Source organism: Amphibalanus amphitrite, unplaced genomic scaffold (assembly GCF_019059575.1).
Source record: "Amphibalanus amphitrite isolate SeventyFive unplaced genomic scaffold, NRLGWU_Aamphi_draft 000993F_arrow, whole genome shotgun sequence".
In the NCBI taxonomy this organism is placed as follows: domain Eukaryota; kingdom Metazoa; phylum Arthropoda; class Thecostraca; order Balanomorpha; family Balanidae; genus Amphibalanus; species Amphibalanus amphitrite.
Genome location: NW_024882487.1, coordinates 72,135 through 97,872, shown reverse-complemented (window position 1 = coordinate 97,872; position 25,738 = coordinate 72,135). Strand labels below are relative to the sequence as shown.

The following is a 25,738-nucleotide window of genomic DNA, read 5'->3' as shown; positions in this document are numbered from 1 at the left end:
AGATACTCTAGCTACCAAGGATGAGAGAGTACTGCCTCGAACTTGAGCACGATAACCGAGATATAGGCCAGGGTTAGCACCCATGACCCAGAGCCGATACAAAATATCGCAAGACACGTGTATCAACAGTTACGTGTATCAACGGTATTTTGCAGGCTATTGAGTTTTTTTCCTCTAATAATTCGTCTTACTTTGGATAAAACCTGTCAACAGCTATTTCCACCGATCATTATTTCTTCCATTCCTCAAAACCCCTCTGCCACACCACATGCCCCGACCCCACTAACACCCTCTCAAACATTTATTTTACCTCCCTCCCTCTCCCCGCGCCCCCACCACCACCCACCAGTCGATGGTGCAGCAGTTGATGAGCGAGGGGAACATCCTCAGACGGTTGCGGAAGGCGTCCCCGATCGGTGACATGGCGATCACCACGTGCAGGTTGGCGCGCACCAGCTCGATGAAGAAGTTGTACAGCGCCAGCGGCGCCGAGTCCACCTTACGGCCCTGCGGAGACGCGGAGGACCAGGGAGGTGGAGACGGAGGTAGGGCGGAGTTTTAATTGACTTATGGCAGAGTCAAGTTTGATATCGCTTGACGATATGGGCGTGGAGAAATTTAAAGGCAAGGACATGAACAGAATGACCCGACCACACACAAAAAGCACAAAAACTGCACATTATACACAAAAATACACATAACTACATTAGACTGTAGTTTAGCAATAGCCATAAATTGTCGTACGTTTATCCAGATTTCCAACAAACGCATAGCCACTTAAGAACATTCATTACCTAGCGCACATAAGCAGTGAAGCACCCAATGAACACACTAGGATGTGAGGTGCTTACCATATCTTTGGCGATGCCCTGCATCTTCTCGAGGATCTCGGCCTTTTCGTCGGCGGCGTACAGGTTGGGGACGTCCCCCAGGTTGAGGATCATGTTCAGATCCTCCACCATCGCCTCGTCCTTCACCTGAACATGACGAAAAAGCCGCATGAGAAGAGCACGACGGAAACGTCTAACTTGTTTTCAGGTGCACGAACATAGAGCTTTTATTTGATGCCTATCATTCAAGTGAGGGACAAAAAATCAAGAATGTATCTAGTAGAAAAGGGTTTACCACTGTTCTCCTGCATCTTATTGACACCACTATCAGCCCGCTGGCCTGACGTCTGTCTGAGCCCCAACCCTCCCATCTGACCTGATTGTCGGCGAACAGGAAGACGAGGTGCTTGCCCTCTGCGCCGGTGCGCCGCAGAATCAGCTTCAGGTCCTCCCTCCACTCCGTCATGCCGTAGCCCTTGGTTATCTCGATCTGCCAGGCACAGCAGAGGCGAGATATAGTGTTTATTAGGCGGCCCACCAGGCATCGGTTGAGAAGCAACAAATACTTCCAAACATTATGCGAAAAAGCTCAATCTACGAAACGGTAATTTTACGTCCGCATGAGGATATTCAAAGCGGATTTTGAAACACGTTGTGTACCATAGCAAGCATTTAGTGGTTGATTTAAAAATAAAATTATGTGTGGTCTCTTTGGGCAGATTTCCAAGCGAGGACCACACGCTAAGAAGAGCGAAAACACTTCAGTCTCGTTTTTGGCTATGTCAAAGGTCAGGTCACCAGAAGTCATTGAAGGTAAAATTTCGCCGATTTTCAGGTCGAATGCAGACTATTTCCAAGAAGCAAACGCTTAACTCGGGAACCAAAAGAGCTACAGCGCCGCGGAAAAGCGCATTCGATAGCCCTATTAACGCTCTTTTTGAGTTCTTAGATTTGACCTAGCGTCAACGGTTTTGCCTGCAGGGTGCAAAAACTGGAAAGTTTTTCTGCACTAACTTTTGACTCAAGCCTTCCGCGAGCTTGCCTTTACCGGCATCGTATCCCTCTCGTCAAGACGCATCGAATGAACTATAATTTGACCTTAAAAGGTCAATTTGAAAATTTGACCTCAGGTCAAGGTCATGACCTGACCCGAAAGGGTCATGTTGCAATCAGTCGATCCGTATCGTCAAGCTGAACACATCGCAGGCGTTTTCGTCGCTCTAGCGTGCCTCTAGCAAAATTTATTCGCGAAAAACTGTTAGATACCATTCGTGACCTGATATGAACTCAGGGGCATAAGCACTAAGCACTGCAGGGGGTTACGAGTGCCATTTTCATGTTCAGTGTGTCAAAGTTATTTCAGTGTTTGAGAGTGTTTATAACGGCTTTCGTCCAAAATAGGCGCCTTTCGATTTCCTCCCATTGACCTATAATGGGGAGGTCGCAAAATTGACCTGACCTTAGGTCACCGATATCAAAATTCTAAGACAAACATTTTGCACATACTATTGCTCTTATCAATCGCTGAAAGTTTCAAAGCAATCAGTCATTCATTGTAGCTATAGCAGACATTGAAATTTTTTATGAGGTGAGGTCACTTGAAGTGACCTAGTGACCTGACCTTGAATGACCTTGGTCTGAAATTTTTACTACATGTGTAGAACTGATGCGTGATAAGATGTGCCAAAAACGACGGCTATTCGCGAAAAAGCACGGGTGGTGGTGTTCAAACACCCCCCAGCAGGGCGCGGGTTTATTAATGCAGAGCGGCAATGCAGAAAGCTCCGCATGTTGTAATTCATAGCTTCTCGTGTTGTATCTAAGTTCAAGTTGCATTAACACGACCCAGTTCGCCCACATCCCAGAAAGTCAGAGTATGTTTTTGGCCAAGCTCATCTGCAAAAATCAACATTCATTTTCACTTGTATTATGTACATACATCGATGTGTGGCGTTGCGATGTAAATCCCGGGTAGTCAACTATGCGTCTGTATAGAGCGGGACGCAACATAGACAATACCCACGTCACCGGAGTTCATGCCACGCATAAGGAACATTGGTTTCACACATATATCCTTATTGCGAATAGACTTCTAAACTATCGTCCCAAGCATAATGACATGTAAGAAGGGCAAAACCTGCTAAAAATGTTTAGCCGTTACAGCAACCCAACACGCTTAAACTAAAATTAAGATCTGCTCCAATCAGCCCACAAACCATCAAAATAGAGATCGGGGTGACAAAACTTCCATTCCGGGTAATTACATGAAGTCGGAGTCGTCGAAGAAGTAGCACATCTGGAAGGAGGAGCCGCGGGAGCCCGTGAAGTACGGCTGGTGGTTGTAGATGAGGGCCGCCTCCTCCTCCGCCCCGCTGGTGAACACGTTCTCACTGCGGCGCGCCTCCGAGACGAGGAACTCACCCAGGTACTGGGAGGCGGACACCGCCGACGGCGCGTGCGAGATCTGGTCGACGCGCTCCAGCGTGGACCACTCGAAGGCCGCCTTCTCCGGGTGGAACTGGGTGCCGTAGATGGGCAGATCACGGTGCTCCAGGATGGCCACATACTCGAGGCCGTGCCGGTCCACGGCTGTGGCCACCGACCGGTACTCGGGAGCCAGACGTGCAAACGCCCCCGGCCGCACGCACTTGGAGTGGAACATCACCACGTTGGGCTCGTCAGTGAACAGCGCCACCTGCTCCGGGGTGGCGTTAGCGAACATCCTGCTCTCGAGCAGCGTCGAGTCGGACTGGACGGCCACCAGCTGGTTCTGGGCATCACACAGCTCCAGGACCCCGTGCCCACCCGCCAGGTAAGCCAGCTCCTCGTGGCCCAGACACGTACCCCACATGGGGAAGTAGACCTCCGGGTGGTCGTGCGCCAGCTCCCAGAACGCTCTGGCGGCCGAGCCGAACCCAGACGACCCGAGCAGACTGTTCCCTCCGGGCAGCAGCAGGCCGTTCAGCTGGCGGAACATGTCCTCGTAGTACTGCTGCGAGCGATGGATGAAGACGGGCGCGGCGCGAGCGCCGGCCGCCTCCACGAACTGTACGTAGGACGCCTGCACGTAGCTAGTGTAGTTGAGCTCCGGGAAGAAGCCGTCGATGTCGGGAGTCGTCTCCTGCGCCAGGATGCCGATGATGGGACGGTCGTGCCCGGCCACCAGCGAGCCGAGTGAGAGAAGAACTAGAGCGGACAGCATCGCGACGGGAGGGAGAACAAGTGGGGATCTAGTCACTGAGCTGGGTCTCTGGGTCTCGGAGCTGTGCCTCGGGGCTGAGTCTCTTGGTCTCGGGGCTTGGTCTCTGGGTTTCGGGATGGGATCTGTGTTTGTAAGTTAGACAGCAAATGACGTTTCAGAGGCAGGAGCAGAGCTCTGAGGTCGGTTCAGTAACTCGGCGAGCAGTGACGTTCGTCGCACTAGGTGGCGCGTTTTATAAGTCGCTGCATATCTTGGGCAGGCCGGTGGGAAGGCAGAACTTGTGGGCCGATAGCAGGATTTCCGGCACCCCACGAAGTGTGGCACCGACAATGCTCCGTCATCACATGATCAGCAGTACATAGATGTCCATCTAATGCCAACTTTTTGGTATAACAATGCAATGACGATATTAGCCTAGTACTTGGTAGGTGCTTTCAAATCCAATTTTTACATGTTTGTTTTATAAGGCTTCACTTGTGAATAGGTGGGATGAAGTTGAAAAAAGTTGTGTCTGTCTCAGTTTCCTATTTTAGCTCGTTTTTTAGTATCGTAGTTCCCGATGGCATTTAGTTTAGTATCGGTTTCCAACATATCATTCTGCTATATCCTGAGACCCGCTGAGGCTCTTGGATTCCCTCGCCCTGCTGGAGGGTGTTTGAATCCCCCCCCCCCTTCTAACTCTGCTCCAGGGCCACGTGGCGACACGCGGTAAGGCAGCGTTCGCAAGAGCGTCAAAAACCCTGACGAAAGTACTTCAGTCATGTTTTTAGGACAGGCACTGGTCAGGTCACCAATACCAACAAAGGCAAAATAGCGCCTATTTCGACAATTTTGACAAAGCAACACACACCTCGGAAACGAATAGAGCTACAGCACCACGGAAAAGCGCATTGGATGGCCCTTCCAACGCTCTATCTGACACATATCCTCAAATTTGAACTTGAGACAACGGTTTAGCCTACATAGTACAGAGAGCAAAACCTGTTAAAATTGACATTTTCTGAAAATAATTTTTCTGCAATAAACTTTGACTAAAACTTTGCGTGAAATTTCTTTTACCGGCATCACGTCCCTCTTGTTAAGATGCGTCGAATGAACTATTATTTGACCTGCGGAGGTCAACATAAAAAGTTGGCAAGGTCAAGGTCATGAATTGACCGGCAGAGGCCATTTGCATATCAATCTATCCGTATCGTGGAGCTGAACACATTTCTGTTTTCATCACCCCAAGAGGTCTCTATAAACCCGGCAGGCGGTGGGCCTCCCGGCCACCTTCCCCGCGGTGGGGGGGGGATTTTTTGCCCCCCCCCCCCCGTATCTCCGAAACTACTGGACGGATCCGGAAAATTCAAACGGCGTTCGATAGCCCTGTCAAATTTGTGAAGGGCAACCAAATTTCATTGACCTCGGGGTCACCGATGACGTCACAGGTCAGGTCAAAGATAAAATATTTCACCGTTCACTTGTCGCACTAGGTGGGAAAACGCTATAACACCGAGGAAAACGCATTTTGTCGAAAATCAGCGATAAGGCGTCAGTTGTCTAGTAAATATGTTGCTATCAGAGTTCACTGGTCATACCAGGTCAGGTCACAGGTCAGGTCACCAAGGGTCACCAAGGGTCACCACATGAACCCAACTTTACTAAGGTTGTGCGATGCATGTTTTATGGCCAATTTTTCATTTCCAACTCAATGTTGTTGGTTATGAGACCATCAGGTATGGTTTAGGTCACTTTCTGGTGGAGGTCAGGTCAAGGTCAGGTAAAAAAGGTCAAATTTCAAAATTGATAGTTTTGCATAAAATGGGTATTGATTCGATGTAGCTCGTCACGGGGAGTCTAATGGTGGTCTTTGTTTTGCGCTACGAGGTCTAGAATTGCAACAAAAAAATTGAGTTCAAAAATTTGAAGTCATAAATTTTGAAGTTTTTTTCGCTATAACTTGGTAAAAAAAGATATATCGATCTCAAATTTGGTATGTAGATAGAAGACGGTAGGGACTATCACATACTTATATTCCATTTTTTTTTCGAAATTCAAAAAACTTTTTGGATTTTTCGGTTATTATATTCAAAAATCTAGTTTTTGATTTTAAGGGGTTAAAATCCAAAAGTTTCAAAAAATCCGAGATGGCAGTTTTGAAGCCCTTTAAATTCTACACCTTTTATGTTTAACACATTTTTCTGTATCACTAAAGCTGTAGGCCTGGCAGCTCTTCCCGCGAAACATTTTTTTTTGGGCCGAAAATGGCAGAAATGACGTCACTCTGACGTCATTAGTGGCCAACCTATCGTAATTCGCAGCCTTTGGATTTTTTTTGTCATAATGTGCAATAGCTGTTCACGGGAGGGTACTGAAAGTTTGGTGACGATTGGCGCAGCGGTTCTGGAGATATATCGAAAAAAAATAAAGAGGGGCAAAAAATCCCCCCCCCCACCGCCTAGAAGGTAAAAAGTTCTAGCCGAAAAACTGTTTGGGACCTTTTGTGACCTGATTGACGTGGCTACAAATATGGGCCACAGGTACAATTTTTCGATTCAGTACTTTGTTTTCATCTATTACCGGGCGTTTGAGAGTGCTAAGTATGATTTTCCTAAAAAAAAGCACAGCTCAATTGATGTGTGCTTATAACAAAGAGGCCGCAGAGTTGACCTGACCGCAGTCACCGATATTTTATTCTGAGATTAACGTTTTATACATAATGTTGCCTTTATAAAGTTAATGTTTATGTTTTTTTCGGAGTTGTTCAAGAGGATAGGTACAAATATTACATACAAATATTACACCTATCCTCTTGAACAACTCCGAAAAAACATAAACATTAATTACATATAGTCCTGAGGAAAAGTTTTTTAATCATGACACTCAAGTCATATTTATAAAGTTATAAAAGTTTCAAAGCGATTAACCAGTCGGCGTAGGTGTGGCAAACATTGGAACTTTATCTGAGAAACGTCACTTGACTTGACCTGGTGACCTGACCCTAAAAGACCTGGACTGAAATTTTTTCAACACAAGAAGAGAAAATGTATGACAAGGTGTACCAAAAGGGGAGGCGCGTAGCGCTGTCGCTTTTAAGACTTTCGCAAAAAAATGCCAGATCCGTGTTCAAACACTTCTCTCCAGCAGGGCCTGAGCTAAAATAGTGGTATATTTGCAATACAAATAGAAAAGGCAATTGCTTTACAATGGCGGATACAGAAAGGCGGTCTTGGACGCTGCGTGGGGCATACCCCAAAAATAATTTCTCCAAATTCCAAACACTCATCGAATTTTGATTTGTTGCGCACTGATGAGCAGTGGAAAATTAACTTTTCCTAATAAAACTTCTTACGTTTTCGTTTTATTCTCGAAAAACGCACAATTTCGTCGATTTCGGGCGCTGCGCGAGGGCAGAAGACATTTGCCCCAAATGTCCTACCCCCACCCCCTCCTGGATCCGCCAGTGTTGCTTAACCCTAGAACGCCTAGGGGGGGGGGGTTGTATCAACCCCCCCCCCCCTGAGGTTTTTTCGAAGTGCACGCTAAACGGCTTGTCGTAGCGGGCTGAAATTTTCAATACCTTCTGGGGCAACCTTTGCGCATCTTTTGCCGAAAAAAATTGATCGGGTCATGTCAGGTCACGGAGTTATGACGTCATAAGAGGTACAGCCTCCGGCCGGATTTTCACAAACTGAGTGCCAACGCCCGAGGTTTCCTGCCGGTGGTACGGACATCGGTTGATGGATCGTGATGAAACTTCCCATGCATGTTGGGGCAAGTATTGGCTATCATATGGTATAAGAAATTTGACCGGGTCAGGTCAGGTCACGGAGCTATGACGTCACAAGAGGAACAGCGTCCGGTACTATTTTTGAAAAGCGCCCGAACCACTATTTTGCTAATTCTTGTCACCTCAATGGGAATATGCAGCAATATTAGCTTCTATAGGGAGCAAATGGACCTCCCAAATCCAAAAATACAATCAGATTTCAAAAATTTAAATTTTGATTTTTCGAATTTCTGCCGCCGACTGTGACCTTGCCGACCTCCCAACGCGCCATTTTTAGAGCTAGGGAAACGAAATACATACCAAACGATAGAGAATTAATCAAGGAACACGATAGTGAAGGTTTCAAGTCGATATCTCCCACCGTTTTGCCGCAATCGCCGCCGAAAGTTGAAAAAAGTCTATTTTTCCGAAAATTTGACCTTTGACCGGTCAAAAGTAGGTCAAATGTTGACCTAGGACCAAAAAATATACCACCAATCGCGAGATCTCGTTGAGAGCAATCCGTTGGTTTTTTCCGCTAAGCTCTACGACCTTCCGTTTCGAAACGCCAGGGGGGGGGGTCGTAACAACCCCCCCCCTGGTCGTTCGTGTTATGAGAAATGGCCTGGTCGTGCGAGGGTTAACTCGCGCCGTGCTGGTGGTCTAAGTTTTCCGTGGTGTCTGGGGGGGGGGGAGGGGTCACGCCACCCGCTCCTGGGCAAAGTAGCGACATGCGGTAAGCGGTAATCGAAAGAGCGTCAACAATAATGAAGGAAATACTTCAGTTAATTTTTTGGTCAGGTCAAAGGTCAGATCGCCAGAGGTCATCAAAGCTCCAACTTTGTCTATTTAAACAATTTTCGAAACACAAGCCGTAACTGGCGGCAACCAAAAGAGCTACAGCGCCGGAGTAAAGCGCATTTCGGTAGCTCTTTCAAAGGATTTTCTTAATATTGGTCTAAGATTTGACTTCAGGTCAACAGTGTGACCTCCAGAGCGCAAAAAGTCGAAAAATAGCCACAGCTTTTACGAAACGTTTTTCTTTAATAACATTTGATTCAAGAGAGTCACGACATTCATTTTGCCAGCATCGCGTTTCTCTCGTCGAGACGCGTCGAATAAACTATACGTTGACATTGAAAGGTCATTTTGAAAATTTGACCTCAGGTCAAAGTCATGACCTGACCGGAAATGGGGATGTTGTAGATCAGTCGATACGTATTGCGTATCGTCGAGCTGAATACATCTGACGTGTTTTCACCGCTCTAGCACGTCTCTATCAAAAGTTATAGTAAAAAAAACTGCTGGTGACCTTTCATGACCTGAGATGACCTCAGGAGAGAGGGGTCAAGGGTGCAATTTTCCGAGTCACTGTGTCATTTTCACCAATAAAATGATGTTTGTAGTGTTTAGAACGACATAATTCCAAAAGAGGTGCATTTCAGTTTTCTTCCATTGACTGATAATGGAGAGGTCGCCAAACTGACCTGACCTAAGGTCACAAATATCAATATTCAGAGATATGCACTTTATATATAAAGGGTGTCTCTTATACATCTGACACTTCTTAATCCGCCATAACTTTTGAGCCATTCGAGAAATGGTTAAGTGCAAGACGGCATAATGTAGCAAAAAGTTTTATTTTAAGTGAGACGTGTCACGATCATCACACGGACATCGTTTGTTCATAAGAGCACGTGCTCAATGTGCTCCCCTATTTGTGCGAGTCACAGCGCACTTATTTCAAAACAGGCCTGATGGCTTTTCCGCACGTCTCCTCGCTGATCTCGTTAACAGCTCAGGTGATTGCCAGCCGTATCATGGAGATTTTCAACAATTCCTTCATTCCTAAAGATATCAGCTAGCCGCGATATTTTGCTACTTGAAGGACCCTTGAGTCGACTTAAAGTGACGCTTGAAATTACGCTACGTTACAATAACGAACTGAGAATCAAAAAAAAATATATATAAATGGTGTTGGTTTTATGTTCCTTTTCGTAAAACGTGCTGACTACCAGTGAATCAAATGGCATGGATAAAAATAAAAATAAAAATTCCCGTGCTTTAGTTTCGTGTGCGTAAAAAAACATTTTTCATTGAGTTGTTCGATAACTAGAAACATTTAGAAAGTGTCTATACTGCTACTGCTATACTGTACGTACAACTGCTAGATGTATAACAGACACCCTAGTCTTATCAATCGCTGAAAGTTTCAAGACCATGATCGTTCAGGCGGTGTAGCTACAGCGAGCATTGAAACTTTTTCTGAGGTAAGGTCACGTGACGTGACCTGGTGACCGAAATTTGAACGACCCGGGTCTAAAACTTTTACGTCCTGTGCGGAAAGGATTTATAAACAGGTGAGCCAAAAACGGCGGTACTACGCGCCACCGATTGAGATATTCGCGAGAAAAAAAAAACTGAGGGGGGGGGGGGGGGGTAACACGCCGTAGATTCAGTGCAGGGATATGTTCAAGGCCGAAAACGATAGTCCACGTTGCTAAAAGCTCTGAAATCCCAGTTTCACATATTACGTGATATATTCATAGTTTTTGCTGTTTGTACGCTCCGCAGCAACGCTGTAGATTAAAGAGAGACTGACACTTTCTGGAAAAATGAGGTAGTTTTCACAAGAAGGTCCACTTAATTCCTGCCCACCATATCACTTTAACCTTCATAATCAGGAGACTGCGCAGATACGCTCCAACGTTTTACTTTTTGCGACATTATATAATAAAGATATGTGATTCCAACTTATGTAAGGCGTGATATAACTGATAGCGAGTTTATGCAAACATGGTAAAAATATACACGTGACGTAAGGTTTGGTAAACATGTCCTTGTACTTCCCACCACAGATTATGACATACCTTGGCAACCGTCTCGGGTAGGCTCAGACGCATCTAACACGTGGCACGTGAGTCCGTGACACATCCCAGGGTCACCGTTCGTCAATGCCATGACTGTAAACAATGCGTGTCTGAAAAATGAAACCGGCTGCAATTTCCATAAAGGCGATTTACGGTCTCAGGTTAACTCGACACCACATCAGCAAAAGTAATGGCGTAAAAATCGGCTGTTGGTTTATATCGAAATACGTTTGCCCTCGGAGAACAAATCGCATGGTGCACTTTTGTTGGATAAAGTCAAGGTGATGGTTGACCTCTGAAGAAAAAAAAAATCGGAGAGAGAGAGAGAGAGAGAGAGAGAGAGAGAGAGAGAGAGAGAGAGAGAGAGAGAGAGAGAGAGAGAGAGAGAGAGAGAGAGAGAGAGAGAGCTGCATCCCAAAAATGCAGATCTAGAATGCAAATGGAAACTCACAATTGGCCAAATGTTATAGTTACGTGTACCGAAACACATAATCATGATTAGCTTTCCGCTGTTTCGTTTCAAAATGATGGCATCGTTGGGAAATAACCTGCTAAATCACGCCTGCTTGCTGACAAACAATGATCTGCGTAAAATAGCTACTACTTCGTGTGACATTAATTTCACACGGCTATCAGAGGAGTGCAGCCGGCAGCGCACGCCCCACGGCGTGCACGTACGGCCCGCGTGCCCCCCGCCCTTGGTCAGCATGATGAGTGGCGAAATTTTGGCAGTCACGGATCATGTACCGGATGCGTGACACCATGGGACAGGTGCGGTAAACTGGCCGCTGTGTACATACACGGGACGTGATGAAAGTCAAGGCAATGCTTACATCAAAGCGAAATTTCCCTCGATTAATACGAGTAGATAGGTACACTTGTTTCAGTAGCACGAATTTCGAATGCTTGATCCAACGTTTCAATTCAGATGAGAATAAGCCGGTATAAACCTTCACCCGTATTGGCGTTTTCCCAGTAGCTAACGCATGGGATGGGGGTGGGGCGGGGAAGGGGGTGGTCCGATGAGCGTGCTGCACATGACGAAAAGAAGTCGATGATGACAAATTTTAAGGTCATTGGTTGAGCTTTAAAATCACGACCATGACCCAACAGTCGGGAAAATCGGAACCTGCTAGAACCAGTTAGTGAGGCTGTTAGGCGGTGCATTCGCTGCATGTCGTGACTGTGAACACGATCGCTTTTTCCGCGAAGCTCTAGCTCATAAGGAGGAAAAAGGCCAGTGGACGGTATTCCCTCTACCGTGTTCGCGAACAGTTCGTGAACGTTCAAGAACTGCCTGCTGTTTGTGTATCAAAATTTGACCGATGACCTTACTCGTTCGTGAAAACGTCTGCTCATGAACTGCCTGCTTCTGTTTGATTGTTTGAAGAAAAAATCACACAAACGGCAAACCTGTGATATCCTAGGATATTCCGCGATGTGCTGGGGTAGGGGATTTTACCCCCCCCCCCCCTAGGTTTTTCGCGAACTTCAAAAATGGCGGCGTGCAGCGCCGCCATTTTTGGCACACCTGTTCATACATCTTTTCCGCACATGTGGTGAAAATTTCAGACCCGGATCGTTCAAGGTCAGGTCACCAGGTCACATCAAGTGACCTTACCTCAAAAAGTTCAAAGGCTCGCTGTAGCTACACCGACTTAACGATCACTTTGAAATTTTCAGCGATGGATAAGAGAACCTATCAGTATGAATAACATAAATATCTCAGAATTTCGATACCTGTGGCCTAAGGTCAGATCGATTTTGCGACCTCTCCATTATACCTAAGTCAACTGGAGAAATTGAAATGCGCCTCTTTTGGACGAATGCCATTTTTAAAACTCTCAAACATCGGTTCATAGGTAAACATGACACACTGGATCGGAAAATTGTACCCGTGACCCTTCTGTGTGTTCCTGAGGTCATCTCAGGTCATAAAAAGTCACCAGCAGTTTTGTTTACTATAACTTTTGATGTAGACGTGCTAGCTAGAGCGATGAAATCACGTCAGATGTGTTTACCTCGACAATACGGATCAATTGGTATGCAACACGACCCCTTCCACATCAGGTCATGACCTTGACCTTTGGTCAAAATTTCAAATTGACCTTTCAATGTCAACGTATTGTTCATTCGACGCGAGTCGACGAGAGGGACACGATGCTGGCATAAGTTATGTCGTGGCTCTCTTGAGTCAAAAGGTATAACCGAAAACATATTCGTAAAAACGACTATTTTTAGAGTTTTTGTCCTCTGGAAGCTAAACATTTGACCTGAGGTCAAATCTGAGGACAATATCCAGAAAGGCCTGTGAAAGAGCTATCGAATGCAGTCTTCCGCTACGCTGTACCTCCATTGGTTCCCGAGTTATGCGTTGGACGTTTCAAAAAATGTTGAAGTAGACCGAATTTGACCTTTGATTGCCTCTGGTGGCCTGAACTTTAACCCTCGCCGGACCTATTGGTTTTCTACATACGCGCCGGCCGAGGGGGGGGGGGGCGGGTACGACCCCCCCCCTCGCCGTTTCGCCCCTGGTAGAGCTAGCGCGTCGCGGAAAAAACGAGCGTGTGCGCCGTTACGAGACGCAGAGATTGGTACCCGATTTTAAGGTCCTAGGTCAACCGGTGACCTCTGAGGTCAGGTCAAGTGCCCAAAGGTACGGCTCAGTTTTTGGTGAATAACTTCGCAAAAAACGGCCGCAGAGCGCCGATTTTGGCAGCATCGTGTTCGTCTCGCTCAGGCGCGTCGAATGATATACTTTTTGTCCGGGTCAGGTCAACTTGGGGTGTTGACCTCAGGTCAAGGTCAGGTCAGCACCTCCAGGTCATGAAGTTGGTCGAAAGAGGTCATGTCGCATATCATTCGATTCGGCAGGTCTTCCTGAGTCCATTGGTGGCTTTCCCGACTCGCTAGCTCAATTTGATCAAGAGTTATTGACGAAAAACTAATATGACCTTGATGACGTCATAAATGACGTCACGCAAGGTCAACATTGCAAAAGTGACGCATCTAACCTTGCAAGGAGTGCATCAAATCACGATTCTGTGTGCTTGAGATAGTTGGAGATCGTTCCCGGCGCCAGAATAGCAGTTTGAATTTTTCCCCATTGACTTATAATGGTGAGGTCACGAAAATGACCTGACCTCATATGACCTTTAGGAAAAATCCGAGATATACAAGTTGTGAGACTCATAATGGATACTAGATCCTGCAAGTTTCATTTCCCTGTGACATCTCCTCTGGCAGTGAGGGCGTTGCGAAGTTGCGACATCTGAAGACCGTGCAGAGGTTCACTTATGACGTCATAGGTCAGTGACCTGACCTGACCCAAAAATGCGGTTGGTGTCAAAAGATCCGGCTTGGATCAAAGGTCAGGTATGCCAAGTTTCAGCTCTCTATCGCCAGCGTGTTCGGAGCTATCGCGAAAAAACCCTATGGGGGGGCGGCACCCGCCCCCCCCCCCCCCTCGGCCGGCGAGGGTTAACCTTACCTAAAAAAGACCGGAAATATTTCCCTCATTATTTTTCACGCTCTTTCGAATGCCGCTTACTGCGTGTCGCTACGTGGCCCAGGAGCCGAGTTAGACGGGGGCCCCCTCTCCCCCAGCACAACACGGAAAGCTCAGACCACATGCACGGTGCGGAATATCCTCAATCCTCATCATATATTCAATTCCAACCATGTATGCATTCACTGCATTCACCAGAGGTAGGTCAATTGTCTCAGGCTCAACAATTCTGTCTGTGACAGCAAAGTGGTCATGGAATGGCCGTCCGCCGTCACGGGTTTTCCAAAGCAGATTACCATGCAAGTGCATGCATGTGCATTGCAAAGCAAGAGTGTGCATTGTGCAATGGTTCGCTCGATTACTGAGATAAGACTTCGATCGGGATTTTGTAATCACAATAGAAGCTGTAGTGTACGGACACAGCTTTGAAGACAGACAAGCTGCACATTGCACAATGAATATACAACACCCACTCAAATAGTGAAATGAGAGTATGACACCGTCAATAAAGAACGAACTTCTTTACACGGAGGGAAAAACAGCAGGAAACGGGGATATCCAGATCTTAGTTTGGTCGGTTTCTGAATATTTTGTCGACTAACTGCAAAAGGAAATTAATTTAATTATCAACTAAAAGTATAATAACCGTTTTCACAACGGCTATCAGGTACATATTTGGCTCATATTTGGTCAAATTAGGTTTACTGTGTTTCAGGTTATCGGCTTGCGTTGCGCAGTAACTTTATACTTGCTTTTTCACATTGCACATTATTTTCGATTAAAATACTAAATTAAATACATCATAAGAAGATTTTGTTGTAAAATAGATTTGCCGCTGATTTGGTCAGATTTGGTGCATTTGCCGGATCACTAGTCGTGAAAACGGCCATTGTCTTATTCACGCACATTGGACATGTGACACAGCATACTCGTAGCAGGCATATGATCGAGCGAACATGTAACAGCGCGTAAATCAGGATCACAAACATCACCTGAGCAGCAGCTGAGCTCACTCCCACTGACCTTGACGTTCCGTCTCGTCCTTACCCCACGGCGGAGCTCGGTTGCAATTTGTAAATACGCGTCTCGTCCGCAGCTCCTCCCCCCCTCCCCCCCCCCCCTTCCGCGTCGTCGGCGCACCCTCTAGCCAGCCGAGCACCGGTTCTGCGGCGACTGGAAAACCAAGCCACTGCAGTCTGCACCGCGCTGGGATGGACAGTCCTTAGCCAGGCGCCGGGTAGTGAGCAGTGGGCAACGCACCCTGCATCGAAAGCGCTAGGGATGGGCGGCAGAGCATGGGTCAACTGGGGCTGCTCGTGTGAGGTGTGAGCTTCTGCGCCCCCGCGATGAAGTGTGATGAGCATTGAGTGGAGCGTGCGGAAGTTCGCAGTGTATCATTAAGCGACAGTGGTGAAGGTGCGCTTATAGATATCCATGAATGTCTAAGAAATCAAACAATTTGGCAGGCATCTCTACGCACTGACTGGGCTGAAAACCATCGAGCGGAAGTCCTGGATAACTGCAGCCATAATGAAGGATTGTGAGCTGGCGGCGGCTCGGACCTTACCAGAGGAAATGAAGGACGTTCTCTGTGGAGATAGCGACCACAGCGTTCGGCAGCGACCAACATATCTGAGGCCTTTCACCGAGCAGCAATTCGCATCCTCCACCGTAACCAGTTCTTCAGATGCCACCTTCACGTCATCACAGAACCTCGCCGCAGACTCGGCAAATGTCCGTACAGGTCTCGCGGGTTTTAAGCGTAGGTTTTGCCTTTCCAGCCATATCTTTTCGTCTTCAGCTTTGTAGGCTTGAAGATGTGGCCGATTTATTCGTATAGCTCCCTTTCATGATAATGGAAAAGGGTTTGATCGTATGCCGGCTAGTTTCGGAGAAATTAAAAGAAAACCTCAAAATTCGCCGTTTGGGGCATTCTGACCGCGGCTTCCCTGCAGTCGCCTATGACTACAGTGGCGCCACCCGACGAGTAGGACGCTGAAACACAGAGGCATGAATGAATCGAGCGCGTGGTGAACGGTGGATAGAGGCGGGACCCGGCAGAGGCTATCACTGCGGCCCGCGCAGGGCGTCCTTGGACAGCGGGCGAGCCTTCGGGCGGTGAGGCCAGAGGTCACGACAGCCAGGCTCTGTTTGGCATGAAGGGAGGGGAGGCGCTCGCCTCAGCCAACTCAGCCGGTTTGGTGTAGTGCTGGTGGTGTGGGGGGGGGGGGGGGGCAGGCGAGAGGGGCTAGAACGAACGGGATAAAATAGAATGAAAATGTCGTGCCATGGTCAACTTACAACATTGTTTACCTTATAAGCATTTATTAACATTACGAAAGAACCCACCATATTACCCCCGCGCCCCGCTGGGGTCTGCGGAGCAACGCGCCTTGCTGGGGGGGGGGGAATCCCCCCTAAGATCTCGAAAACCACGCAACATAGCGACAAGCGGCAAACGGTGTTGGATGGCCCCATCAGGGAACTACCTTGTGACCCGATTTCGTTGACCTAGGTCAAACCGATGACGTCACAGGTCAGGTCAAATGTCGAATTTTCACCATTTACAGGCATTTCAAGAAATGCGTTGTTAAATCGAGTAAAATGCATTTCATTGAAAATCATCGATGGGGAAATGTTCGTCAAACACATATTTTGCTACTTGAAGTCACTGATACCAGGTCAGGTCACAGAGGTCAGGTCACTGAGGGTCACAATATGAAAATATCATGTGATGCATGTTTTATGGTCCATTTTATATGCCAAATACGATTATGTATGTCAGGCAGCCTTTGGGGTCAGTTAAGATTATGTTCCGGTGAAGGTCAGGTCAAGGTCAGGTCAAGGTCAGGTCAAGGTCAGGTCAAGGTCAGGTCAAGGTCAGGTCAAATTAGGTCAAATTTTAAAGTTGATATTTTTGAATTAAATGGGTATCGATTCGATGCAGCTCGTCACGAGGAGTTCAATGGTGATTTTTTTTTGCGCTACGTGATCTAGAATTGCTAAAAATGGAGTTTAAAATATGACATCAATTTTGAACAGTTTTTTCGCTATAACTTGGCCAAAAAAGGAAGTATCAATTTAAAATTTGGTATGTATATAGAAAAGCGCAGGGACTATCACATATATTCCGTTTTTTTTTAAATTCGGAAAAAAGGATTTTTTCTTTTTAAAAAATCAGTTTTTTTTATTTTTTGGGGTCAAAATCCCAGAATTTTGAAAATCTGAGATAGCAGTTTTGTAGCGCTACCTTTTGTCTACATGACCATGTAAAGAACGTTGAAATTGCTTGGTAACTGTAGCTTTTGTGAGCGTTTCAAGATTTCATGTTTTTTGCTCATTTTTGCTGGAACATGACCTCAGTTTGACCTCAATAACTCCTGACCTAATGTGACCTAAGACTTGAAATTTGGTGTGAAGGTGTAAAATTGATGCCCCGAAAGGTACTGAAAATTTGGCGGCGCCGCGCGCCACCGTTTTCTTGCTATTCAGGAAAAACCAAGGCTAAATTGCAGGGCAAAGGCTAAATTGAGAAACATACCTACAGGAAATGTTAATTTTCGATGTTACCGCTTACTTTGGAAACCCTACTTCTTATTAGGGGTGATAAAATGAGCCCCTTCCTCGTTTTTTCCTGAATAACTCGCGTAAATAGTGGCGGATAGCAGCGAAGCTTTCACGTTTTGGAAATGTAGTGCAGCAGAAAAGAAAACTTTGTTGTGAAACGACCTCCAGCCTCAGCAGGTCACGGTTAACCCTCACCCCGTTCGAGGGTGGGCAATATAGCGCCCCTGTGTATTTTCCTGAATAGCAAGAAAACGGCGACGCGCAGCCCCGCCAAATTTTCAGTAGCTTGCTGGTAATCAATTTGACACCTTCACATAAAATCTCAAGTCTTAGGTTACCTTAGGTCAGGAGTTATTGAGGTCAAACTGAGGTCATGTTCGAGCAAAAATGAGCAAAAAAAAAACATGAAATCTTGAAACGCGGCTCATAAAAGCTACAGTTAACAAGGAATTTCAAAAGCTCTCTACCTAGTCGTGTAAAGGAAAGACGGCGCTACAAAACTGCAATATGGAATTTTCAAACTTTTGAGATTTAGACCCCCAAATAAAAAATTGGTCTGGTATAAAATAGCAAAAACAAAAACAAAAGTTCTTCGAATTAAAAAATGGAATATATATATATATTAGTCCCTGCTTTCTTCGATCTACATAACAAATTGTAGATCAATATCTCCTTTATTGACCAAGTTTTAGCGAAAAAAAAACAGTTCAAAATTGATGACGTCAATTTTAACTCAATTTTTAGCAATTCTAGACCACGTAGCGCAAAACAAAGACCACTATTAGCCTTCCCGTGACGAGCTGCATCGAATCGATACCCATTTCAAGCCAAAAGGTATTTCCTCGTTGGGGCAATCCAACACCGCTTGCTGCTTGTCGCTATTTTGCGTGGTTCTCGAAATCTTGGGGGGGGGGCAAAATAATCCTCCCTCCCCCCCCCCAATGGGACCGATGCTTGGTAGACCCTGACGGGGCGCGGGTTAAATGACAGAACTGTTCCCAAGAAATAGCATTACAGTCGTCTCCCGGCCTCAATGGTAAGCGGCTAAAACTTTGAACGACTACCTATGGATCGGCACGCTGCCGGCTCACTCCGCCCGCTGGCTACGGGTGGCCTTGACCGTCCAATGCCGATTGGCCAACGGCCGAGGTCGTGGGCTGGTCAGCACGCAGAGAGGACGGGACGCGGTACTGCACATTGTGAGTGACCTCTGACCTTTCCCCGTCCCCTGACCGCATGCCGTGTCGCCGGCCCAGACGATAGAAACCGGTTCTAGCCTCTACGCAGGCTGCCACTCTGACCCTTCCCTCCCCACTTTACTATGTGTCGTAGTACGCACTCGCGAGTAACTGGGCGGAGCAAATGGTCACCGATACAGAGGCGGAACTGGTTGCCCTCCCGCTCGCCGAGCGACCTACCGCTAAAACCCGCGAGACCTGTACACCCGACTCGGCGTATTTCTCTTTAGTGGAGCCTTTCGCCGAGGTGACGCCGGACGTCGTGTCATGTCAAATACCGGACCCGGCGAATCATTCTTCATACGAGTCCGCTGCCGCTGTAGGTGGTGCCTCTGAGCCATCACCGCGGCATGCATCATCGCAGTCCCTAGCTTCGTCTTCCTCACTGTCACCAACGCCTCCATCACCATCACCACCATCAGAACTGCCAACCACCTCTCTACTTCCACCATCACCATGTCCTCCAACATCATCACCCTCATCACAACGATCACCGTCACCAATATCACCAGCAGCAGCCTCTCGACTTTTATCCTCTCCATGTCCTCCAACATCATCCATCTCTTCACCACCCTCGCCGTCACCAGGAGTCTTCGACTGCGCCTGTGAGCTTCATCGTCACATCACCACCGCGGCTGCCTGGCTGGGGCAGCATCCACACCTCGACCCCGCCGCAGTGCTGGAAACCTTTCTCGCCATGCCGCATGTCCGTGAGCTGACCGACCAGCAACATAGTCGGATCGTCGAAAACGGCGAAAAACTGCTGCGGGTGGCGTTCGGAGCGGTACGAAGACGGTGCGGAGGCGAAAGAAGGAACGGAGTCGGTGGTAGGCAGCGAGGAGAGAAGGGATGCATGGTGGTAGACAAAAGGAGAGTGAATGACGAGGAGCGGAGAGGCAAGAGAACTGAACGCGAGCATGGTGGAAAGGAAGACGGAGCAGGTTGTTCACCAGAACCAAGGACTGGCGAACAAACAAAAGTCAGCCACACGCCTCACGACACATACAAGAGGCCCAAGAGCAAAACTAGCCAAACAGAAGCACCGAACAGAACACGCGGCTGCCAGGAGCCCTCCGGCAGCAAAACGCCTCAGCCTAGAACGTCACCACCTCCTCTGCGGCTGCCCCTGCCGACGGACCAGCCCGAGTGCACCTGTGCCGACCTCAGTGCCCTGTCTGTGACGCATGTGTGGCTCTCCGGGAGCACTCGAGAAGCCTCCGACGTGCGACTAGTAGGCTGTGGCGAGAAGGCTGACTTGGACGTGATGCTGGCACTTGGGCCAGTCGAAGCGAAAATGGAGGGAGAGAGATTTGCGTCGGTGAATCCAGCAGAGGAGATGGAGGAGGGAGCGAGAGCCGGGACTGGGAGAGCGAAGGGCAAGACAGGGAAGACGAATACTCTACAAGAGGCTGTCAGGTCAAATATCGTCGAAGATAAACCGCGACAGTCCCAGCCAAATACAGCACAGAAACATTGTGGCCAGCAAACGTTTGATGCATTCCCCGCAAACGTCCCCAAATCGAGTCGATGCATTGACCCCCTCTCGACGCCGGCGGAGCCATCGCTACGGCTGATTGCAGAGCCCTCCAGCCGGCCTGGGTTTCTACTGCTGCGGCACCCTCTGCTACCTTCCTGCAGACACCGAGAGCCTCTATGCCTACCCAGCAGCCGCGTGCGACGTCTCATGGACGCGTTCGGCGCTGGCGTCAGCCGAGGTCGGCGCGACCAGGTCGGGCCGGCCGTCTCAGGCACAGTGAAGAACCTGAGTTCGAGTGTCGCGAGACTGGCCATTGACGTGGTGGGCTGTATGCCGCTCATCGGCGGCTGGGACTGGACCGAGTACGCCGCGCGGCACAGACCCTCTGGCCGGCCGTGTGCGGGGACGGTGAGACGTCTGTGTCGGACCCCCGTGATGGCGGTGCCGGTGGGGTTCCCAGGAAGTGGTCTTGAGGACGAGGAGTGGCGTCTCTCCTTCTCGCAACACGAGTACGCTGTGTACCGCGCTATGTCCTGGCGGCAACGTCGCTGTCTGATCGCGCTCAAGTACTGCCGTGCGGCGTGCGGCGGCCCGGCCAGCACCGTCAAGAGCTATTACCTGAAGACAGCGCTGCTGTGGCGCTGGGAGACGGCCATTGCCGACACTTGGGAGCTCTCTGCACTCTATGACACCCTGCTCGCCCTGCTGGAGTTCCTCCAATCGGCTGTTTCGCGCGGACACCTCCCCTGCTACTTCCTCGTCGAGATCAACCTGCTGGCCAGTCGTTCCCCTCCCGAGCTCCACCAGCTCTCCGAAGGACTCCGCGTCATGCGTCAACATCTGCTGAGCTCTCTCCTCGCCATAACCAGCGTCTGGAGCCGCTGTGACATCTCCCACCTCGGCGAGTGCTGTCTCTCCGGCGAAGGCCCGACTGAGGTCGCCAGCGTGGCGCAACAGTTCGCCCTCTCCGCGTCACCCCAGCCGCTGGTGCGCAAACCGTTCGACACCCTCCTCGCAGGTCTTCTGGGCGCGCAGACCGGCTCTGCACCCGTGTGGTCACTCCTCACGCCGCTGTTCCAAGTGGTGCGTCTCTCGTGGCTGGGTCCGTCTCTGGCAGCCGAGGCGGAGCGGCAGCGGCAGCCGGCGACGCAGAGGAAGCAAGGCTGCGATTCCGTGGCGTCACTCAGTCTGCCCAAGGAGGCGTGTGGGTGGGTGGAGTCGATGTTGCTGATTGCACAGCATAGCGGCGAGGCGGCGAACGCAGAGGGAGTCGACAGTTGGCTACTGGATGACGTGGAAGGATGGGAGCAATGATAGTGGTGGTCCTGGTCCATGGTAATCCTCTGATAAATGAAGCTAGGGTCACACAAAACAGAGACGGCGACAGTAAAACCGATATGTTGCGACGTGACTGTTAGCACAAGTGAATCAAAGCCGGAGATTTGATGTCAGTGTTCCATTATGAAGGCAAAGTGTTGCCACATGATGCTGCCATATGCTGCGAACAGAATAGTCAGTAGCATACAACCGTGTCCAACTAACTCACGCCATCCGCTGCAGTTCATGAAAGAACGTGATGCCATCATAGGACTAAGGCCAGGCACTACGAGGCCCGTGCGTTTTATGTTTTGGGGCTAGTGAGTAGTGATTTACCAGCCACTTTATGAAGCCATTGACGTTGCGTTTCTCCATAGTGCCCTGTTTAGTTTGTATATACTCGTATGTAATATTCCATACAGTTCAAACTTCGTGCCATTCATGATACGAACGAAATCGAGCTTTCATTCATACCAAATGCGTGAACAATTGTGAAAACTTCTCGCTTTTCCAAGTGTTATCAATTACCATGACGAAAAATGATGCACCATTTACTCTAAATACCTACGTATGTTGTATACCCTTTGTGCCATGTAGGTACTCGTTATAAAATCTACCAAAAAGCTTTGACACAGATATGCGTGGGTCTTACAGAAAATCTTAATTATTTCAAGAATCGTATAATCCGCGCCCGCGTTCATGTGCCATATGGTTGTGAGGTGTGACGCAGTTGTCAGCTGTCGGCTGCAGACAGTTGCGATTTCTGACGCCCGACTATTTTAGGGTTAAAATGAATACTCGTATAGCCACATGGCCATAACTCAACCCACCGATGTCATGAAGACGACGTGGCGAATACCTTAATGCCCCTGGATGACAAAAAAAAAAAATCGGCAAAATCACTAGGACCGAGCACTGCAGTCACGCCTTTACTACAGACCGAGGGCTGTCCAAATAACTAATAAGGCTTGCTCCACGACATCAGCTGTTGCTGGTTTATCAAAGTGTACACAGTGTACAATGTACATAGGTGTAAAAGTGAACAACAAAGCCGTACACGAAAAAATGAATACGCACCGGAAGAGACCTGTTTGCTACGTCCTACATGCTTTCATACTCGTATATCATTACCAACCACAGCCTGCTGCATTACCGCATTTATGTGCTACTGTTGCAAGCCAGTCTATGATTATGCAGAAACTGACCTGGTACAGCTCAAAGTTGTCCATGAACGCAGCCAGTTTGGTGGCGCTTTGCCGTCCGCTGCCACCGATCCCAACCAAAAGGGCGTGACCTGGACAAAGGCCGCGGGTCAGATTGGAGGGTCACCTGACCTGACTTACCACAATGAAATGGTGCTTCGCATGTCTACCACGGACCTGGGTTTAACGTTTACCTCCTAGGTTATGTGCACACTTAGCAATCAGACAGCACACCTTTCTCATTCTTAAAACAAGCTTATGCATTGACAGGCAAACACCTGGAAAGCTGCATCTCTATACTCGTACACCATCGCATCCAAATGAAATGAAACAAACGGAGAGATTGGCCTCACCTTCAACCGCAAGTGCATGAGATCATTTCCGCCTACTGAGTGCCTCACTGTGTCAGTTATAGAGGAAATGAGTCCAGTTCCGACCAAGGGAGAGATATGTCACAAGTCGGAAAGGACGTGTGACGTCAATACTTTCCTGGCTGGCGGGCCGGAATGTTTACCACAAGGATGACTCATTCAGTTGGGTAGACAGGCAAACAGAGAAGACACGGTGGTATTGGCACCATCGGTTATCAGCATTCTGAACGAGCGATTTGTGACTTTAACCCTCGCCGGCACAGGGGGGTTGATGCACCCCCCCCCCGCTAAGGTGTTTCGCGAATAACTCGCGTAAAAAGCGGCCGATCCGCGACGAAACTTTCAGTACCCTCGCATTGATCAATTTTACACCTACGCTGAAAATTTCATGACCCTGACCCAAATGACCTTTGACCTGTGACCTCTTTTCCGAGACCATGTTTGGCCGGAATCGCGATTCGGCGTATGTCGGCTCGCATTAGCCGCGCGTTTGCAAGCTTTTCGTGGTTTCAAACGTTCAAACATGTGATTTGATGTTGCTCCCATACATTAGGGTGGGTGTCAAGGTCACCTGAAGGTCAGGTCAGGTCATTGACCTTTGGTGACCTCGGGTGACCTCGGTTCACTTCTTCGAATTTTACACGTTTCTAGGCTAGTTTTTGGAGCTGAATTCGAATTTAGCAGCCATTTGAACATTTTGGTGCCTTCGTAACATGTTACGAAGCTGTGAGAGGCGGTTGACACGTACCTATTACGAATACCCTCACAACCCCTACCGGTTGACCTGACCTGACCTGACCCGACCTGGTCTAAATGCCTAAAGACATCATCTCTGATCAAAACTAGCACGATATTCGTGATCAGCACCCCGGAAAACCACATAGCAGCCACACTTTACGACTTTCTAACAGGTCACGATTTTCCAGGTTTTCGGGTCATTGACCTGACCTGAAAGGTCACCCGATGACCTAGGACCTTAAAATTGGGTATCATCGGCTTCCTCTCGTGACGGGCAACACGCTCGTTTTTTCCGCGAACATCTAGCTCGTTCAGGGGCCAAACGCGAGGGGGGTCGTACCCCCCCCCCCCCTGTGCCGTCGAAGGACGCAAAATGGCCTGTGCCGGCGAGGGTTAAGTATGATAAGCCCTGTAGACGGCAGTTGAACCAAAGACAAAGGCAATGGAGAACAGGAAAATAATGACGTGAAAAAATTACTCCGCCCTTTTCCCTCTCAACCCGCCCAACCTCATGCCATTCCTGTCAAATCCCGTACCACTGTCATCACATTTCGCTTCAATCCAATCGCCGCTCGCCACCCTATGCTAATTTCAATCGCGTTTCTTCGCCATTCTATCTTTACTCGCTTATCGTCCCTCACCCCTACTCACCGGAATCCTGCTTGAGCACGCGACTGATCCGACTAATGTGCTCGATGATGAACTTGAACATGACCAGGTTCATGGGGGTCTTGCTAACCATATTGTACTCGGCTAGGTAGCCCTCCATGACCTCCGTCAGTGCCTCCAGATCCGTCACCTGGTGGAGAGGAAAGGAAGAGTGTTGAATCTAGCGTGACCTAGACTGTGGGAAGGGATGAGTGAGGGTGGAAGTGCGTCAACACTGAACACAGACGCCAAATATTTATCATGTGTGAATACTGAGCATACCAGCTACGGGACAGGGGACAGATAGGCTGAGATGGATTGAAACGTTAGAACGACATAAAATAAGATGGGTCGGTTCTAAAACAACAATGCGTTTATGTAAAGAAAACGATACTTTTGCTCGAACTTGAGGTAACAAACAATTTAGCTTCAATTCAATTATACAACTGCATTTTATCGGAGCTTGTCGTAGTGACAACAAACAGGTATCGCGATCTGCTCTACCCCAGCCTATCCGGTATCACAACTCTATGTCAGCACGAAGCAGCAGAACTCTAAGTCCAAGAAACCAAACGACATTGCCTTCAATTGCAAGAAACCAAACAATATTTCCTTCTCACCTCATCATATATTTTGGGGTCGTTGTCCGGGTAGAGGTAGTCGCCGAAGAAGAGGTTGCGCACGTGGTCCTCAGTGAGTCGGCGCCCCTCGGGGGCCAGGTGACCGAGCACCTTGTCCACGGGCTGGTGGAAGCAGGCGTCACACGTGGCCGCGATCAGCGTGAAGAATGCAGACCTGGGGACGGATAATGGGGGTCCCAGAGGTGGGGTCGGTACTGACTGTGGTAGACTGTTGGAAGACACACTTAGGGAACATTGAAAAGATGTGAGATAGAAGCAGTGCAGGTTGAATGTATGAACGCATGCATGAATGTTGAATGCATGTGTGAGCTGATTAACATGCAACGATACAGTTGGGATGAAAGGTATACGATAAAATTACTCATGCCAGAAAACATG

At 48.4% G+C, this 25,738-nt stretch overlaps 2 protein-coding genes across 2 annotated transcripts in view; both read right to left on the bottom strand.

Annotated features, from left to right (window-relative positions):
* LOC122368964 (dynein axonemal heavy chain 3-like) overlaps positions 1 to 25,738 on the bottom strand; it is a 153,836-nt gene that overhangs the window by 64,792 nt on the left and 63,306 nt on the right. Inside the window, exons 50-55 of the mRNA XM_043343304.1 lie at positions 25,340 to 25,514; positions 24,723 to 24,870; positions 22,966 to 23,054; positions 1,207 to 1,320; positions 852 to 977; positions 347 to 507 (exon numbers count right to left, since the gene is read on the bottom strand). Of these exons, the coding sequence (XP_043199239.1) occupies positions 347 to 507; positions 852 to 977; positions 1,207 to 1,320; positions 22,966 to 23,054; positions 24,723 to 24,870; positions 25,340 to 25,514 (813 nt within the window). The remainder of the gene's footprint in view (positions 1 to 346; positions 508 to 851; positions 978 to 1,206; positions 1,321 to 22,965; positions 23,055 to 24,722; positions 24,871 to 25,339; positions 25,515 to 25,738) is intronic.
* Positions 2,786 to 4,225, bottom strand: LOC122368968 (gamma-glutamyl hydrolase-like). The gene has a single exon (XM_043343310.1). It carries the CDS (start codon positions 4,030 to 4,032, stop codon positions 3,091 to 3,093), a length of 942 nt encoding a protein of 313 aa, XP_043199245.1. The 5' UTR covers positions 4,033 to 4,225; the 3' UTR covers positions 2,786 to 3,090.

Bases quoted from the DNA above. Each gene is read 5' to 3' on its own strand.
- LOC122368968 (XM_043343310.1), bottom strand. From the start codon at position 4,032: ATGCTGTCCGCTCTAGTTCTTCTCTCACTCGGCTCGCTGGTGGCCGGG.